This window comes from Armigeres subalbatus, chromosome 2 (assembly GCF_024139115.2).
Source record: "Armigeres subalbatus isolate Guangzhou_Male chromosome 2, GZ_Asu_2, whole genome shotgun sequence".
Taxonomy (NCBI): Eukaryota; Metazoa; Arthropoda; class Insecta; order Diptera; family Culicidae; genus Armigeres; species Armigeres subalbatus.
The window spans coordinates 451,714,850-451,734,728 of NC_085140.1; the positions used below are offsets into that span (position 1 = coordinate 451,714,850).

The window sequence follows — 19,879 nt, forward strand, 5'->3', positions numbered from 1 at the left end:
TTGAGGAAAATATTCAATTTGGTTGATCATCGTGCCCCAGGCCTACTCAGCCAGAGCTCATTTTAGTTATGTTGATCATCTACTAAGATTTGTGCATACAAGAACGCAAGGTGGGGAGTAAACTGTCCATTGTGGTTGTCATTAGTGGACTCCATCGTGAATGCCTTTCTAGGATCCAAGGGTCACAGCAAATGAACGAAGTAGCACTGCAAATTCTCTAAATATACTAGATATGCAGCCGCTCAAACATTGCCCAATTGACGGACCACCTGAATAAACTGCGAGAGGAAGAGGAGAAAAAACAACAAAAGCAGTCGACGAGTCAGTGACGGGAACATTTAGTATCGACAGGATCGATAGACCGATCCCCGCCTAAGAAGACATCCCGTAGAAATGCTTCTGACACATTCTAAGATTAATGTATGTAAATTGTTTCAAATGCTATCGGCTCTGTAGAGTTAAACAATTGAGCCAGTTAAATAAACGAAATGGTAAAAAAAAATTCTCAATTGTATATGTAACTCAAAGAATAGTAGTTAGATTTTTTCTGAAATTTAGATATATTGAGAAGTAAATCGACTGGAGTTTATCAAAATCCTAAATTGGGAAAACTTTTGGAAAAAAATATTAACAAATAAGTCCTATGACACCGAAGTCTAATTCTCAATACTGCTCAAGGGTTACAAAAAGTGAAGCAGGATTCGTTGTTAAATTTTGATTCATCAAAATCAGAGACTAATGAAATAGTTTTAATTTAAATAACATTTTGAGATCAGGTACTTATTAGTGTCGCTGGTAATTTACAATGAAATGTGCTGTTTGATGATCGACAAACATAGAATATTTCAATTTTAATCCACTGAAGTCGATTCTTATACGTGCGATTCGTACGGTGTGAATCAAAACCACGTGAATTCAAAAATCCGTGTTAAAATAGTTTTTTTTTTTGCCATTGAATTTTTCACGCCGCCACCGCCGCCGCCGATAAAAGCCAACGGCGCGCCGCCGTGACGCCGCCGCCGATTATAAGACCGGCGCACAGGTCTATTTTAGGATCATAACTTTGGAAATATATTTTTACTCAAAAACTCAGCTAACAAAAATCAAAAAATTTACCGAACAAGTCATTAATAATACATACTGACTTTTTACAATTCAGGGTTATTTCGAATTACCGAGTTTTAAGTTATTGAAAAAAATACCAACTTAAGTCAGCGGTTCAAAAAGTCAATAAAAATTTACCGACCTCGGTAATCGAAAGTAACATTTCAATATTACTGCTTCACAATTTTAGGCATAGCTTTTACCGTCTAACTAATAAACTGAGGCTGATATAAGTCATATGCATTTTTCTATATTAAATAACCCATTTCAACACCTCTACCAGTATTTGGATTGGTTGTATCAGAACGGGGAAAGAAAAGGTTTCGAAAGTTTGATGAACGCATAAGCAGTTATAATAACCATTCACGTTGGTCTAACACACTGTCGATGTAAGAAGTGGCTTTGTTATGCTTCTATTTGTCGGTTATCGGCACAGATTCATAATCGCTTATCAAATGCCAATACCTGCTTACATAAATTCGGTGTGTTCGCTCTGCAGGCATCAATTCTCGCATATTACCAGAATGAGTACAAGCATTTTCGTTCATGTGAAACAACACACCGCAAACGTGCCAACCCCAAAGCTGGTTATGATGATGAACCACAAACCGGCAAAGAGCAGCAATGATACCGATCCAACCCGCTTCGAAAGCACCCATCTAAGCAGCAACCCAAAGCGCACATGCAGCAGACGACAAGAAACACGAGCAAAATGAACATAACGAAGAAGATACAAAAGAAGCGACAACGAAAGCAGCAGTGAAAACAAAAGTATGCCACCATAACGCATAATGCAACCCCCTAAGCCACCCCATCATCATCAACAGCGCCGTCGTCACAATCGATGCCGTTTCCCTCCGTCCTCCATCGCGGCCGCCTTCAACAATCTGAACAGGCTCCGCGACGAGATGGCATAATCGACCTGCACCATTTCGCAATCCTTTTAATTAGTTATTACCCAGTTTTCGACCGAAAAAAGAGTTAGCATCCACATGCTGCACGGTATGGGTACACTCACTGCAATATCTCTCTCCTCTCCAACGCAATACACAACGTTTTCTTTCTTTTTCCGACAACCGTAAACAATTCGGACGCTCGGCTTTCGCTCAACTCCCGGAGTTTGGGTTGGGGTTGGGGCTGACATCCAGCGAGCTTAAACCGAACATCCACACAACAAACGGTGGTAAAACCGCATCATGAAAAAGTGCATGCACTGTGGTGTTATGCTCTTTCTCTCTGGGTGATGCATAAATCCCCTCCCTCCCCACAATGTGTGATTGCAATGGGTCGCACTCTTGCTCCATCGGTGACTGTCTTCCTTGTTGGTAGGCTTCTGCAACAATCTTCTCAAAATTTAATGCTCGTCCAAGCACAGGCTTGGATGTTTCTCTCTTTCGCAAGATCTCATGGCACGCTCTACAAGTGGGCGCTAGGGTGGCATTCGCGCGTTGATAAACTTTAACTGGTCCTGCTGCACTGCAGTTAAGAGACAAAACAGACAAAAATACTAAGAAAACAAAGGCAAATTAGACAAAGAAGAGAAAAAAGACGACGAAGACCCAGAATACGAAGACTACAAAGCATAGCTTTGACTGATTACATATATCTATAGTTGCTACTCCGTGATTCACCAGAATCAATGAAATTGCACAAAGAATCAACTAAATGATAGACTGGGATTGTTCAAGCATTCTCAGTGTGCAAGTTTCAGTGACTCAAATATTCAAATGGTCAATAACGGCGCCGGCCACGTCCTCGTAGTCAGTTAGGAAGAGGGGAGGAATATTAGTAGGTGATTTTTTTTTAATTTGAAGACCATGGCTACCTCTGCGTGTCCACAAAAAACTGATAAGCGATATACGACCGTGACATTTTTTTTGCACAATAATTTTAATTTGAGCCTGAGACGAGACTTGCAAAGACGCTGCCCAAAATACGAAGATTACAAAGAAGATGAAGATAACACAGAAGACAACAAAAACAAAGAAGATGAAGAAGACATAGTAGACATATAAGACAAAAAATACTAAGATGATAAAGAAGACAAAGAGAATAAAAAAGACAAATAAGACAACAAGACAAAGAAGACAGAAAAGGCAAAGAAGACAAAGAAGCCAAAGATGACAAATAAGAAGATAAAGAAGACAAAAAATCAAACAAAACAAAGAAGATAAAGAAGACAAAAAGAACAAAGAAGACAAAAAAGACAAAGAAGGCAAAACAGATAAAGACGAAAAAGAAAAAAGAAAGACAAAGGAGACAAAAATTATAACAAAATAATGACGAAAAACAAATAAAAAAATGCAAATTAAACAATAATATCAAATGCATCAACAACTGTTGACAAAATGTTTTAATGCAAATTCAAACTTCTAATCGATTCCAAACACAAGTGGAACAACCCTCCCGTGCCCGCATCTACTCATCATTAGTCGGACTCAATCAGTGTCCACAGCCCCCAGCGCCAGTTGGCGTGGAGCGTGGTAGTTATGGGCCATGTTATAGGTAGCACAGGCAACCCTCGCTCACGTTTCGGACCAAGACTTTTCGATGCTCAGTGTGAGAACTTTCTTCCATTCTCCGGAAATTTATCGCCACTTTTCTTCGTTTACACTTGCTCCACAAAGTCTACCTCCTGGTAGATGGATGACGGGTTACGGGCGCAGCATTAGCACCACCAGCCAGCACCGTCATCCGTGGGTAAGGAGAGTGAGAGCATAAACTTCCATTCCATCTTCGTCCCAGCGGGCGTCGTATCGGACAAATCGAGCTTCTAAGTGCACGGTGTGAGAGCGTTGGCTGCGATTACGTGAACATAAGCAAACAGAGAAGGAGAGCCAAATGCCGGATCTGAATCTGATGTTTGCCTCCGCGTCGAATTCGATGTCGAAAAAGAGAAAGAGAGTGGGAAATGTTTGCCAACCAACAACCGATCCGATCGGATAGAAGCACAGCCCAAGCAGTAGTAGCAGGAGAGCCCAAACATTCAACACATTACACACTTCTCGTTGAGTCCGCGTTGAGTCTAGAGGCACGTTTTCCACTTGTCGCGCGCGTACTCCTCCAAAGAGGTACACAACGGCTACGGTCCGGTCTTCGCAAACAACGTCGGTTTAGTACTCGCTGGTGTGTCGTCGACGTACGACGGCAAATTTTGTGCCTCTTCGCTATATCGCCTGCGGTACGAACTTTTCAACGTCAACAACAGTCTATTGTTGAATCAGTCAGTTTATATCAGAACGTGTGTTTATTGGAACCTGTTGTTCTATCGGTGCACATGACAAGTTCTTTGAATAAAGCAGTGAAAACAAACAAGCACAAGTGTATGTGTACTGGAAGAATCTTAGAAACACAAACATCATTTATGAAGTTTGAATATAAATTAGTGAAGTTCCCGGATTCTTCTGTTTCGTTTTGGTGATTCTGGTTCCGGGATTGGGTGAATAAGGAATCATCTCGAAAAATATTACATTTATTCGACGGAGAACCGGTTTCTGTTATGTGAATCAGAGAATCCGGAATCGGGCGTTCAAAGAGAAGACCGGAAAGCAACGAACACGGAAAAAAGAACAGCACAAGGAAGTCGCGCGAACCGCGAATTGATGAGCTTCTAGGGAGTCAACGGTTGCGCTGCTCGTTGATCCAATAAAGATCGTAGAATTCGCGAACAAAGTGAAGAAGTGTCTCAGAAAAGGGTAGCCAGAACGAACGCTCTGCGAAACTGAGCGAAGATACGGCAGTGTCGAGTGCGACAACGGGCTACAGAATTCGCCATCGCATATTTCGCGGCAAGTGTATAAATTATCAAGCGCGGAAATTCATCACCGCTCAACAACAACAGCAACAACACCTGTGAAGAAGGAGAAGAGAGGCGATAATTGAGCGAGGGTGTTTAGTCGAAAACTAGTTTCGCACAATTCCGGGCGTGTGGTTTGTGTTTCTGGCGCAATTGGTGCTAGCAGTAGCCAAGCAATTCAGCCGAAAGAGGAAAAATTGTGTTCAACAGTCGATAACATAACTCTTCACGTTGGGCTTTTCCGACATTCGACTTTGAACCGGCAGGATTGGAGAAAGAGTGTGCAAAGCCGGAAAAAAACTTGTGTAAATATTTATATTTGCTCGTACATAGAATACGCTCACGGACCAGCCGCGGCAAGTGATTTATTGTACGCAGGAAAATATCTGTGTGGAAGTTTGTGCTGCCTGCAATTACCGCAAAACCGAGCAATAGAGACAGTCACCTGCGCCGCGGAAAAGTGATACTTGGAATCTCGCGAGGAAGCGGGAAAATGACCTTTAATAGGAAGGAAAACATTGTCATTTGATAGATTTTCCTTTGTTTTCGTTATAAACACTAAGTTTGGTAAAAAGTAACTCATGCTTACGAGTCTACGCAGGGATTACTCAACCGCCGAAGCTGTGCTAACATCCAAGGTAAGTCTTTTGTCAATACTCCCGCATGGGTACATTTCCTCAATTAGAACCCTTTGCCTACTAATCCCAGCAGCCACCGTACCAATCAACTCACGCCACGTGATCTCCATTTCCTTCCCCTCAAAACACTCGAAAACTCGGGAGCGTGAGGCTCAATCAAGCAATCCATGACGACGTCGCCAATAGCGACGACGTTCTGGGAACTAGACTCATACGTTCCGCTTCTTCCTGATGATATACACACCAAATTCACATCCACATACAACCCACACCCACTTCTCTACAGCATTCTTCGCATCACCGGGCTCTTTTTTGTAGAATCTACATAAATTTGAATAATAAATTATGATTGATGAGATTTTTTCTCACTCACTGCGGTTACCACCTCCGCGCGCTCGCCTTCCTGGTCTACTGCGACGAGATCACAAGACGAGTATAAGTGCTCTCCTCCCGTCTCGTGGTGCGGGCCGGGCGGCGCAACGTTAATAGGGTCGACCGAGCCCGTATTGTGCGCTTCCCGGTGTCTCCGTACGTTTGATTGATTCCTAGCAGGCGAAATTCGCTTCTTGACGCCTCTATTCTGCCGTCGGCTCGCCGCCGAGAGCGCTCTTCCAATCACGGTAAAGAAGATGAAGACGAACACTCAGCCGTGCCGTGGAAAACAATAGACTGCGGGAATGATTGAATACCGCCGCGACGCGATACGAATTTTGAGCCCCGCTTGCTTCGTTGCGCTAACTACCGTTTGCGGGAGGAAATTGTCACAGCGATAGCTAATTCCTTATTTTCGTGACTATGAATAGAGTGACCATGTTGAATTCCGAAGAAAAGCTGTCGGTAATCATGAGACAATAATCGCAGAGGAAGATCCATTTTTTGAGAAATTTACAAAAGGCCATCAACTTTATAAAGAAAACTTATTATATCAGAATTTATCAAAACAACTTTGGTAATTCTTAAACCATCAAAGGATATTACTTTGATATGAGTAAGTTCACGTTTTAGTTAACTACGGGAGCTTATTCTTCCATAAACATGTCTTTCAAGTGATTGGAAGATTAGATGATTAATTGTAAATATAAAGCAGTAACCAAACTTTAGAAACTCTGCAAATTAGATTTTATAGATGCCGCTGTTCGAATATGCTTTTGCAAAGTTCTTGACATTTGATCATGTAACATTTGTTCTCTGGGAAAACTAGCTTTAACACTTGTTAAATGAAAGTGTATAATAATAAATAATAATAATAAAACTATTCTATTCTAAAATTAGATCAAAATTTTCAAATAATAAATCCTCAGGGCTTGACACATTTTCTGTTTATGTAATGCTACTTCCTCTTCATGTTTTCATTTATTTCATTCCACATTAGCATTACGAGACCTGACTTCCAAATATGTGATTACGGGGTCTACTGTTAACTCTCGAAATGCTCAAAAGAAAATGCCTAAAAAGGGGAAGTTGCGCTAAAATTAGTAAATGTATTACATTGAGGTATTTCGACCACAACTGTGTGGTCGTCTTCAGTGTCTCGTACTTGACTCGACTTGAAGAAAACAATCGCAACTTACACTATTTATACTACGCTAGGTACCTAATCTAATCCTATTTGCCTACTTTATTTACCTATACAGTAAGTAATATAAATAAAGTAGGCAAATAGGATTAGATTAGGTACCTAGCGTAGTATAAATAGTGTAAGTTGCGATTGTTTTCTTCAAGTCGAGTCAAGTACGAGACACTGAAGACGACCACACAGTTGTGGTCGAAATACGTATCTACAAAGATAACGAAAATTAACTGGTGGAATTAAATGGACAGTACTTAATTCGTCTTAGACTGTTTAATACATTCCACTAAAAGAGCTTAAAATATTTTTCTGACATCCAACTAGTTTATGGTTAGAGTTGAAGTTTCCCATGACACGATTCAACTCGCAAAATAATTATCCAATTTATGTTTCGTTTATCGATTTATCTCGAAGTCAGAATTGCTTACACGAAACAAAGAAAATGTTGATTGGTAGTTGAACAGTCGTAAAAAACAAAATTTTGAAAATTTCTAAAAAACATTTGAACCACTTTAAATCTACTGAATCTAACTTTAAATCTGATTGTACTACGAATAAATTCCATTTATTTTTAGAGAAGTATGTTTCTTTAATGGATCTTCCTAGCCATGCGGTGAGATCCATGGTTTATGAAACTCAAAATTATGACAATCACTCAAGTGTTATGGCTTTTTCTAATAATATGAAGTAAATAAGACTCCTAAAAAAAGGTTTTGGACATATTAAGCCGTGCCTGAAGGCAGCTTTGTGGCCAGATAAATGTTATGCTAATGCAAGACAAAACTTTCGAACATTCTCAGTTTTCGAGCGAGTTTTACCACATTAAAAATGACGAAAACAATCCAATGTCGAGCGTCAAAGAGCTATTATTGTCAAACGCTTGTGAAAATTGCAAACATTTTTTTGTATTCAGAACCAAGACATATATGAAAATTTGTTAGAATAAAATGTCCAATTGAACATCTTTTCTATCCCTTCAGCTAAGGACTTGGCTACGGCACTCTTTGAGAAATTAACATTTTTCTCAGCTCGTAATTCAACACAAAATTTTTAAAACGACTTATCTGCTTTTGTAAACAAAGATTCAAACGACGATTTGACGAATCTGATTGCGTGGGAGAGCTATCAGATTCGTCAAATCGTCGTTTGAATCTTTGTTTACAAAAGCAGATAAGTCGTTTTGAAAATTTTGTCTTGAATTCATATAATTGTCTTACAAAGCGCTTACCATCAGATAATCAATTTCATGGATTTGAAGAAAAAAATCTAATTATCTGAAAATGTTTGCCAAGCGACAGTTTTTTTTATTCATTTTTTCTGTATTTTGTCCCGCATTTTTTGAAAATAAGTAAAATGCGGGACGTTTCACGGGACACTTTTAAAAGCGGGACTGTCCCGCGAAATGCGGGACGTCTGGTGACTTTAAGTTTGGAGAATCATATAAGCACTTTTTTAGTCTCGCACCATGCATGTTAACCATGCGTCTCGCATAATGTAGGAGAACTGGGGGTAGGACGCCCACGTTAAGGAAAATGCCATTTTTATCAATGAAAACCACCATTTCAGCCAGTTTTCATCAGCGCATACTGAAGTACAGCATATCTGCGACTGACTACCGATAACAAATATCTAATTGTCCATTTTATTGCACAGAAATTTGATTTTTAAAAAGCACCCGAAAAAAAAATGATTTTGAAACCATGCGGGGTGAGATGCGCCAGTGGATGGGTTAAAACGCGCATGTGCTTATCGTACTGATTTTCATTTTAATTGTCTACATTAAGGCAATTAACCGAATGTTTCAGCTGTTTCGGTCATACGAAATGAGCATGGGCGTAATGCCCCACACCGACCTCAGAAGTTTGAAGGCCCATAAAATCGTTTTAAAACCATTTTTGACGACGATTTCGTGTGGAACATAAAGAACACGAGTAAGCAGCATGGCTCATGGCTCAATTATTAATTTATCAATGTATAACAGCGACAGAAAGACTAAATTCCACCGAGCTAGAATTGCATCAAAACACGCAAAAATCGTTTTTTCGAGTTTTTCATGTATAACTAGAGAAAAATCATGAAATATATGTATCTAATGGCAATATTTTTCATTGCTTTATCGTATAGACTATTGAAAATAATCAAAATGGGGATATTTAACCTTATTCAGGGGAGGCGCGTTTTAACCCCTATGGGCGTGCTACCCCCACTTCCCCTACAGATACCATCACAATTTCGAATCATTCTCAAAAAACTGCGAATCGTGCACTTCCGAATATTCGTATCTTCCTTCATTGTCTCCGATGTAACAAATGGCTCTGACCACAAATAGCTAGCCAAGCATTAGCCTTTTCACCAAATGTTTCCGTAAAAATCGATTTACCGGCATCGTCGACATCCTGACCTTCACGCGCGGTATAATATTAATTTACCGGAAGCATCTTTGAGTCGAATTTACAATATCAAGCTCTATTTGGCAGAAAAACATTGAATGTCGCAAGAGGGGATTCTATTCGTCGACTTCTAATATTGAAAATAAAAGTGACAGGCAGAGGTTCTTTGTGATTTATCGTCTCAGATTGCAAGTTCTCACTGTTTTCTATCGTTCTGAGGTGATAAAGTGCAAACAAATCTTTTGCTTTTCAGTTTTATTTCAAAGAGAGGAAATCGACGAAGAAAATTCTCTCTTGCGACATTGGCCCTTATTCCAGTTTAGTGTTTTCCACTACGTTTCGATTGTTTATGCTACTTCAAGGTGCTCAGAAGCATTCTTGTCTTGACTCGTTGAACGTTACTCTTAGAAGTATCCATTTTTTGGCTACACATCGAACTGAATTCTCTTTTCTTTATTTTTAAAAACCATCCTGATCTTCCGTTCCAAATTTCGGTCCACAGGTCCCAGTTTTCGACCACATTTCGTAGTGTCTTCAAATCTGAACTCGTCACCAAACTTCCAAATAGCATTTTATTCGGCTTTAGATACTCACATTTTCCGTTCTCGCTAACTTACTCAGTAAACTACCGTCGTTGGGGGAGACAATGGGTCAAATGGGAGTGAAAATGGGTCACTGTTTCAACTAGAATGCTTGTAGAATAGTTTTAATGTAACTGAGGACAAGAAAACTGATTTATAAGAGACCTTTTTGAACAGTTTTGAAATTTGACCTCCAGAATGTCGGTGAAGGCGCTTGTCACCCCCGACGACGGTAGCGAACATATGTTACGAATGGAGCATTATTTGTGCACAATCCGCTTATGCGGAAAAGAACTTGAATTTCCAAATATGAACAAGCATGCACAATAAAAATCTGCTGTTTTACGTCACCCGTTCTTAAATAGGACAAATCGTGCGTTGCGGAAATAAATTCCCAATATTATGAGGAATTTTCTGACCAAACAAATGTCAAAAATGCATCTTTCATTTGTAGATTTGTGAAATCAGAAACCAACAGCTGAGATTTCGGAGAATAAAACACCGAAATTCAGTCTTTTGCTGAGGCATCTTCAATAGTTAACCGAGAATCTGCAAAACAAATGTTCTCTGAGATCTCGGTAACAAAAACTAAATTTCGGTTATACTGTTACCGAATTTCGTTGAAACCAGCTTCCAACGCTCGACAATGGTGGCCAGTCAATCAATTTCTGACACTATTTTTTCTTTATTAATGTGATTAATTATTCAAAAATAAGTCACCTTTTCTGACACTAAGTGGATATCAACTCCCTAGCGAAAAGGCCTTCTTCCTCCTCTTCTCATCCCGGGATCAAAATCAAACAACCGCTAGAATTGACAAAATAATCCAAATCACGTCCAATCCACACAAATGTGCGATAAAACAATGGGGAAGATTGTACTAGAAAGGCAAAAAATAAAGAAAATTGAACGATCCTCTCATAAAATCTAAAAGCAATTTAATAAAAACGATTAGCAGTACGAGAAATTAAATTGCTTTCAGAATTTTCGAGAAGAGTAACTCTGTTTAAACTGTTCAAAAACCTTCTTCTAATGCTCCCCTTGCATATTTTTACGAAAATCATCTTTCTGTTTCTTCTTACTTGTGCAACATTAGATTGTCGTTTCAACCAAATCCTATTTCATGCTGAATATGAACGATTACAAATTTGTTTCGTGTGAAATTTCATAGAAATCACCAAATTTGACCCATCATGGTCACCCTAACCATGAGTAAACACTAAACTAACTTCAAGCTCGAAACGGTAGTCATCGCACTACCGGCCTACTGAAACAGCGAGCGTTTGACGTTCAGATACGGCCATTTTTTCCGTCTTCCGACATGCCACATTTCCGACAATTCCCGCCCTCGACGCCACCCACCGTCCTCATCGTCGTCGTCGGTTGCCGGCCGATTCTGCCGCCGCCGCCACCACCATCAGTCGGAAACGGTATAAATCATTTCTTGCAAACTAACTCCCTGGTCTGACTTGGCACTGCTCCGCTGTGGAGCATATATTTAGGTATATGCGCGCCTTTTTCCATTTTCTTTCCTTCAACTGACTGTTGCTTTTCGGTTGAACAGATTTGCATATGTGCAACTTGCAAAGCGCATTCAGTGGTGGCCGGCGTAGGGTAGCAAAGGTGTTTCGGAACACGAATTATATTGAGGATTGACAGAACCTTTTCATTGCGATTTGGATTCAGTAAGAGGAGATCAAATCAAGTGTCGCAAAATACGACATGTTTGACCAAAACACCCTATTGTACCCTACCCAATGCAGTATGCCGATTCAGTGTGGTTCCGTTCAAAAGCGATTCTCATTTCACTTTTTTGCGCTTCTCTTGAACGAGCGCGCGCGAAACTGAAAGAAAACTTGTTTCTGTATCTTGCAAATGTACCGCGTGCGCTCCGTAATGATGCTTCCTCCGACCCGGATCGGGCACTCCTGTTCTTTAGGCTTGCATTAGTCAGCCAGTTTGCACAAAACATATGTGAGCAATCCCTTCCGGAAACGCCCCCTCGGGACGGTGCGGAACGGGACAAGATGATCTTCGCGAGTAGAACAAAGAAACGTTCGGAATCGCCTACTGGGATTGGTTTGGTCCATCCAGGCCCGAAAGGGTTACACAGAACTTTGTGCACCAAACGCGAAAGTAGCGGAAAACAACTGCATTCTTTTGCTCATTCTCATCCCATTGGATCTTTGCATAAAAAGACGATTCTTGATTACCAGAATATCAATTCCCTCGGTTGGTAAGAATAGCTTACGTAAGGTGTTTGATAAATCTGAGATCATTTCGATAAATCACATCTCGAAATGCATCTTTAAACCATGACCTCAATATCGATACAAATTGTCCACTAGTCAGAAACAATGCAAATCAGTCTCCGACGGAACCCACTGTTGTGCCTTCATTTAGCTAATCTCGCTCGCGGGGTAAAACTGACGGCTTCTGTGGCGCTTTTCGCGAACGTTATGCATTATTTTCCCCCGATTCCTCCTCTACGTAGGTATAGGAAAAGCAGACATACGCGAAAGGCACAGACGGAGTTTCGCTGGTGTTTCACAATGCCACTTCCGCCTTTCGACTTTGCAAAACTGTGAAAACGCCGGCGTACGCGCGGGGCGAAGGGCAAAATTATATCACACGTTCGTTGTTTACGTGGTTATGACTGTGGCAGCGGCGATGACTAACGATGTTATGGCTTGAGGACGAGGACTTGATTCTGGTAACTTTAGAACACATCTATAAACAAATTGTGACAAGGAACGATGGAGTGCATGAATCAGATAGGCCTATAAAGATAAAGCAGACTGCGTTGCCTACCGTTTAGGCAAAATGGAGCCATTTTGGAAGAACATTTACTTGGGCTTCATTTACTCTCATAACTTCTAGTACTTCAAGATCCGCTTGCTGAACATCATCATAGATATAAAACGATCACGTTATCTTGCAACTTGTGTGGTATTCTGTTCGAGCTTACAATATAGGACTAAACTGAAGAAAAATGATCTCCTTAGAGTCAGGTGTAATTCCCTGCCAACGGCTTTGAACTTCGCATAATCACTTTAGAGCGATTCTTAACAGATCTGCCGTTATTTTCCGGTCCGAGATAAGCCGAAGCGATTAGTTCCCTACTCGGTTCAACAGGTAGCACGGCACTCACTCATCTCTCAATGCCCTTTCCCAGAGCTGCAAATTAGCATATGAATCACGGGCAACAAGTGCCATGAAGCTCCCCTGCCATAAATCGATCCCTCACCTTAAGATCCGTCCATTGTTCATCCTCTTGAACTTCCTTTCTCATCCCGGTGCCCTGGCAGGATTGGTTTATGGCATTAGTCCTTCACACTCAAGATCCGCTCTCAAGACTCTCGAGAGCGGCTTTCACCTGTTCTTCACCGGGGGTGCTCCTGTCGTTTTTTTTTCGATTTTTTTTTCTTCTTTTCGGAAAAAGGGGCTAATGTTAATATTATCTTTTCCTGGTGCCTTCCCTCCGACGGGTTTCTATTTCCCTAAGCAGAGGTAGTCCGAAAATAAATAGCATCTTCTTCCATTTCGCACTTTTGCCTCTGCGCTTAACACCACAGGATACGCATCTAGAGCATCGTTGAGAGATGCGTACCTGCGCTTGTCCCGTCAAGGATCCTTAAGCCCAAGATCGACCGGTTTTATTGTTTTATGAAATGTTTAACGTGTTGTTAATATCAAGTGCTAACAATTAACGCTCGGTTTCTTCTTCTTCGGTTCGCTTTTTCGTTTTCCTAAAATTTGAAAGAAGCAAACTGTCAAGTAGGCGGAAACCATAGCAACTCCATCCGAACCAATGTGTTCCGTCGTTAATCGGTTGGAGGCAGTAAAAATTCAACAGGTTGCTTCGATTGGACGAGGTAAATAGATTCAACCTGCTATTGGAACGTTTGGGATCGTAAAACGCCTCTTTTAGAATCTACGCTACCTTCACTCTTTTGTGCCGTACTTCGTCAGGTATACGACCTTACTGTAATTATCAGCCGAAAGATTCAAATGGTATTCCGGCTTCCAAACTTAATCTGACCGGAATCTGTCGCCCCACCTTAAACCGCACAACTAGAAAATGTGTTACAAACGGTTTTATCTATCCCTCATCTCTTATCTACGCTGCATCTTCCTGTAAAGAACAAGGAAATTAATTATTTATAGCTTACAAGAGCCCTCGGACGTTCGTTCATCCGTACACACAATCCGGTGAGAGGCACATGTGACAACTGTAAACACAATCCCTCTCACGCCCCCGGGAACAAGTGCAGCACCCAGAAACCGTACCACCTGATACGACCGAATCGAGATCCCCTACGTCTGCTTCTCCCTTGCGCCATTTGTTCTGCCTGCGTGTGTGAAAATCGAAACAGATTTTCAAGCAATAGAAAATGAATTACACACGTTTCTTCGCAGACGACCCTGATCTCTCCCCCTTTCCCATTTGAGGTTGCCGTCGTACCGACGATTAACTCACTCGGCTAGACAACCCCTATGATGGCATTATCCGAGCAGTGACCACGTTCAGTTGCACAAGAGAATTCCCCCTGATGAGATGAAGCACAGTCAATTCCAACCATGCCGATGGAAATCATGACCAGTGGGATGTCGACGCAAACGTGGGACCGGACTGTATTTGTCAAGTTGCACACATGCTACCATACCCTGACTGTGCTGTAACAATTTTTAAAGTTATGTAATAATAATAACAATTTACCCCTGCCCATACATACGTGCATACACACTGACACGAACAGGAAGGATGCGGCTCCGATCCCGAGCCGTAGGACGAGGGCAGATTCGGAAATGAGTTTCCCTCGTCAGCTCGCCGGAATTGTACGTAATCGAATACACACAACCGGAACATACACACCCCGGGCCCCGCTCCTCGCGCTCCGGTTTGCGAAGCGGAATGCCTTCCGCCCAAGTGGAAAGGGGATGAGCGCATTTATTGTCATCGTCATCCGCAACACATGCGAACAATTGGTTCATCCCTAAAGGTGCAGCAAGCGGGGCGACGACGCGACGGCAACGCGCGCGGCTGTTACACTTGTCGCAATCAGAGTAGGCTTTGGGCGAAGCGACGGCATGAGGTTAGAGATGTCGTAAAATCCTGATTAATCGATTAGTTACTAATCGATTACTCTTGATTCTTGTCGATTATTGAATCGATTAATCATTGTATAGTAATCGATTCAAAATTAATCGATTATCGCAACGATGAATCGATTAATCGAAATAATCAATTAATTTTCGACATCCTTATGATGTCGTAAAATTCTGATTAATCGATTAGTAACTAATCGATTACTCACGATTCATCTCGATTATTGAATCGATTGATCGTTGGGTAATAATCGATTCAACATTAATCGATTATCACAACGATGAATCGATTAATCGAAGTAATCGATTAATTTGCGACATCTCTACATGAGGTAAGGAAGTATGTCATGTGTACAGTAGGAAAATCAAATTTCCGTAAAAGTCGAGATCGCCCCTCGTTTGCTACGGGGCTTTGGCACAAAATATGGAGATCCTGAATTCATATAAGGAAAGGGTGTTTACTGCTGGATGCACTTGTTCTAACCCTTCGGAAGTGGAATATGCGATACGATGGAAGGTCGGAAAACCGACAGATGCGATTATGATGATTTTTGGACATTCAAGAGAAGAGAAAAAATGGGTTTAATGATTTTTTCACGCAGTTCAAAAGTTTCGGGAATGAAATACGAATATGAAGAAATTCTAGTGATATCAAATATAGAAACTAAATCCTGGTTGTCTTAATCGCACTCTTCTCACAAATTCAAAAAATACTATTTTAATTCTATATCCTTTACTCATTTGTTGAAGCGACGAGAACGGGAAAATCAGAAGGCTTAAATTACGTAAAAAAGCCTCTGTTCAGGTGTTTGATTCGATTGGTGATGGTAAATCCTTTCTGTCTTGAATGGCCAAGGGCATGATCGGTCATTCTGGAAATAAACGATTACTGATTATTATGTTATTTAGGAAAAATAATCAATTTAGCACCTCCCTCCGATACGCGCTCATGATTTCGATACCGACGGCATCGTTGCGATTGACCTGTCTTACGTCGCCAAGCAACTGTGATTTGTATCTACGGCGAAGTGACATTCAGCTGCCCATCGATTGACTGAAAATGGAAGGCCAAAAGTTGACAATTAGACCGAAACCCATCTGTCCAAACAAAACGCCATTTGGTCGAAATGAACATACGGACAAAAATGTTGTTCGATCGAACTTGCCATTTGACCGAAAAAAAAAGTAGGGCTGAATAGGTCATTTGGCCGAAAATGTCGTTTGGCTGAAAAGGTAATTTGGCCGCAATGGACATATAGCCGAAAACGTGGTTCCGCCGTACAAATCCTTTGGCTAGAAAAGTTGTTTAGCCGAATAGATCATTCAGCCGAACAGGTCGTTTGGCAGAAGGGGCCATCTTCGGTAGACATTTCCAGCAATATTAGCCGTTCAGCAAATGACATTATCGGCCATTTGACCCGTTTTTTGACTGCCAAACGGCCTGCTTTTTTGACCTAATTACCAATTCGGACGTATGTTCCTTTCGACCGTATGGCCAAACCGTTTTCGACCTAATAACCGTTTCGCCTATTCAGCCAAAAGAAATGCGGCTAGAGTACTTTCGGCTTAACGTGTCATTCGACCAAGAGGCATTAGACCAAATGGCTTTCCGCAAAATGACTATCCGCCAAACAATATGGGGCATCAAATTTGGTTCTGGACCACTTGAAATTTTTGTTTTTGTGCATTTGTACACACGTGCCTCAAACTGGCATCGCGTAGTTGACCATCGCTGAAGGGAGCAAGTATGTTCTTTCGCGAAACCGTTTTTATCGAAGTGGGTCATCAACCGCTGTAAGATGAGTTGCTCGAACTGTTTGCTTTGCGCTGATGCAGTGGGGTTCTTTCCAGATTTCAGAATAGGCATGACTTTCCTTATTTTCCTTCTGGTCGGACAATATTGCAGTTGAAAGCACCTGTACAGAACTGTTGCCAGAAATCTATACGCCATGCTGGACAGCAAGCAGGTTGAAGAAGGCCTTTAAGTTTTAGGCATTTTTAATTGCCGTTCGGACCTGAGCTTCCATCACGCTGCCAGGGAATGGACAAGCTTCTATTAAATTGAGTTGGTTTGGAGAGTTTCTTCAAGATTGAAAGCATTGTCGAGGAAGATGTGCGGCAAATACTGTTGCGTCTTGAACGGCAAGAATCTCAACACCGCTTGCCTCAACGATTTTTGTATTGGGATGCGGCAGAATCTCGTAATGGATACCGTATCTAATGACCATAGCCACACCTTCACTGTTTGAATGACTTACATCAATTTGATGTCCGTGTTGGTGATGCATGAACGGAATTGGATGGTTCTGTAATTTTTACTGTATTTGGAAAGAATTGCCACGTTGCTAATCAATTGTTTCAATGGATTTGGCAAATTGGTGGAGAGTATTCAAATCAATTGATAAGCATATCTGGAAAATCCATCAAAAAATAAAGCGCTATTAGTGTGCGAGATATCGCCTAATTTCGTGGCGTTCTCAGATTAGGAAATCTTCGTTTTACACCCTGCATTCGAGCCTTAGACGTCAGTGTAATTAGAATGTGCACACGAGCTTGAATCCTGGAATAGTAACCCTACGAAGAAGAAAAAAACAAAATCCAATCAAAACCAAACTCAAACTCAAAATCCAATCCCCAGCAGCGCCAAATTGCACCTTTATCTCAAAACCCAATTTAATTATCCCGCTGCGTCACATAATGCCCCATTGCCCCGTCTAATGACCGACGGCTTGCGTCCGGGTCCGGAAAGGTATTCATCGCACCGCGCACCGTGAACCAAAACAATCGATTAACCTGTGTGTTGTGTACATTTACGCTTGTTTGTGCCCGAATCAGAAGCCCGTGCGCCGATAAGAAACCAACGACGAGGGACGCTGCCGTTTATTTTCGTCGTCTTGGACTTCTTTGTCATATTGTACACGACGGGCCGCAGTTCCGCTCCACCTAGATTTGAAAACGGACGTACGCGGTTTTATTGTTTTACTGTTTGGGATTTTCACGTTCGCCAACCTCATTATGACGCTTGGCGGTGACGACGATAGCCCGAAACTCGGCCCGACTACCGTCCATCGCCTAATAATGATTTACAGCGAATCATTCCGCGGGTGATAACGAAAGTTATACGAGCCCCACGAGTTGCGGAGCTCAATTATCTTATCCAGGAATATTGTGAAATGCTTATCCGATTCGATGGTAGTTAATCACTATCCGTTCTGCAGAAGCTTCCCAAGACGCTGCTTGCTTCTGGATACTTCTGGTAAGGCACATTTATTGAAAATGCAATAACCCAGAAATGCTTTGATTTCGGCCTGAGATACTTGCTCTCAGTGTCGACTTCGGTTATCTGTTGCATATATATATATATATTTGTTTGATTAACCAGAAGTTCAACAAAATTGTTATCAAAAAATTGTTCAAAATAGCAAACAGGCTTTGCCTCTTTCGAAATGGAATCTGAGATTCTGAGGGCTGCAATCTTACATTATAGAAATTGGTTGCGTTAGGTTTTTGGCACCATTCACCTTTCTTCCAGTCAACTTCATCTTCATCTGATTGGTTCACTTCGTCATTGACGTCTGGTGCATCCGTATTTGATAAAGACTTTCCAGACACAATATATTCTTGTTGGATACCTAATAAATGAATATCACACGGAAGCAAAATTACAAAAGATCAACATGACAGCGGAAAACATAGAGCGGTTGACACATACGACTCTTTTCAATGTAGGTTATTTGCTGATAAATAGTTTGAAGGAGCTTACATTTTATGATGATTTTGAGACCCGAAGAACGTGGTTGCGGTTCACTAAAGGATGCCTGGTGCTTCTTGGTCTTATCAACGTTAGCAGCCTCTAAAGAATCGTCAGCTCCAGCAAGGATATGGATCCCCAGTCACATTTTGGTTCCCCAGTAACATTTTGGTTTTATGCAGGTTTTATGGAAGTCATAAAGAGCAAATTATGGTTAGAAAACCAAAAATGTCACTTGGGATAAGTGATGCATTTGTTTTGTGGAAAACAAGCTTCCCATGATGTGTTATCTGTTTAGATGTAGACTAAATAAATGAAATGAAATAAATGAAGCTTTCCATGAAGCTAACTCCATAATCTCCAAAAAATCCAATTAAAAAACTTGCCGCTTGGTTGGTTTATCTACGAGGTCCTCGAGTCCTCCTAATGGGACTCAACCCCCAGGCAAGAATTGATTTGTACTGGTCGAAAGAACCATTTTTTCATTCAGACGAGATTGCCTCCATCATGCCGTGCAAAAGATTTAAAAAATCTAGCAAAATTTGTATTTGAATGATAATGGCTTGGCACCGCAGATGTCTGCTGAGAACTTTGACAAGTTGTTCAAGGTTCGTCCAGTTCTTAATTTATTGAATTCTGCATGTCACAGGGTAGCAAAGTCCACACCACCACAATCAATTGATGAATCGATTAATCCCTTTAAAGGGCGATCGACACTTAAACAATACATGCCACGGAAACCTACCAAGCGAGGTTATAAGGTCTGTTCAAGAGCTGATAACGAAAGATGCTTTGTATTTGAATTCGATATTCATACTGGCAAGCGTAATGACAAGTCTCTGAATATGGAATTGGGGGAAAATGTAGTGAAAAATCTAACGCAAAAACTAGTAGATGAAGTGTTTCAAGGTCATGTAGCTTTCGACTAATGATTTGATGA

The 19,879-nt window shown here is 41.1% G+C and overlaps 1 protein-coding gene across 1 annotated transcript in view; it reads left to right on the forward strand.

The window, feature by feature from the left end:
• Nucleotides 1-3,950: 3,950 nt before the first annotated feature.
• Nucleotides 3,951-19,879, forward strand: part of LOC134213741 (ets DNA-binding protein pokkuri) — a 56,319-nt gene continuing 40,390 nt past the window's right edge. Inside the window, exon 1 of the mRNA XM_062693062.1 lies at nucleotides 3,951-5,538. Within this exon, the coding sequence (XP_062549046.1) occupies nucleotides 5,482-5,538 (57 nt within the window). The 5' untranslated portion in view covers nucleotides 3,951-5,481. The remainder of the gene's footprint in view (nucleotides 5,539-19,879) is intronic.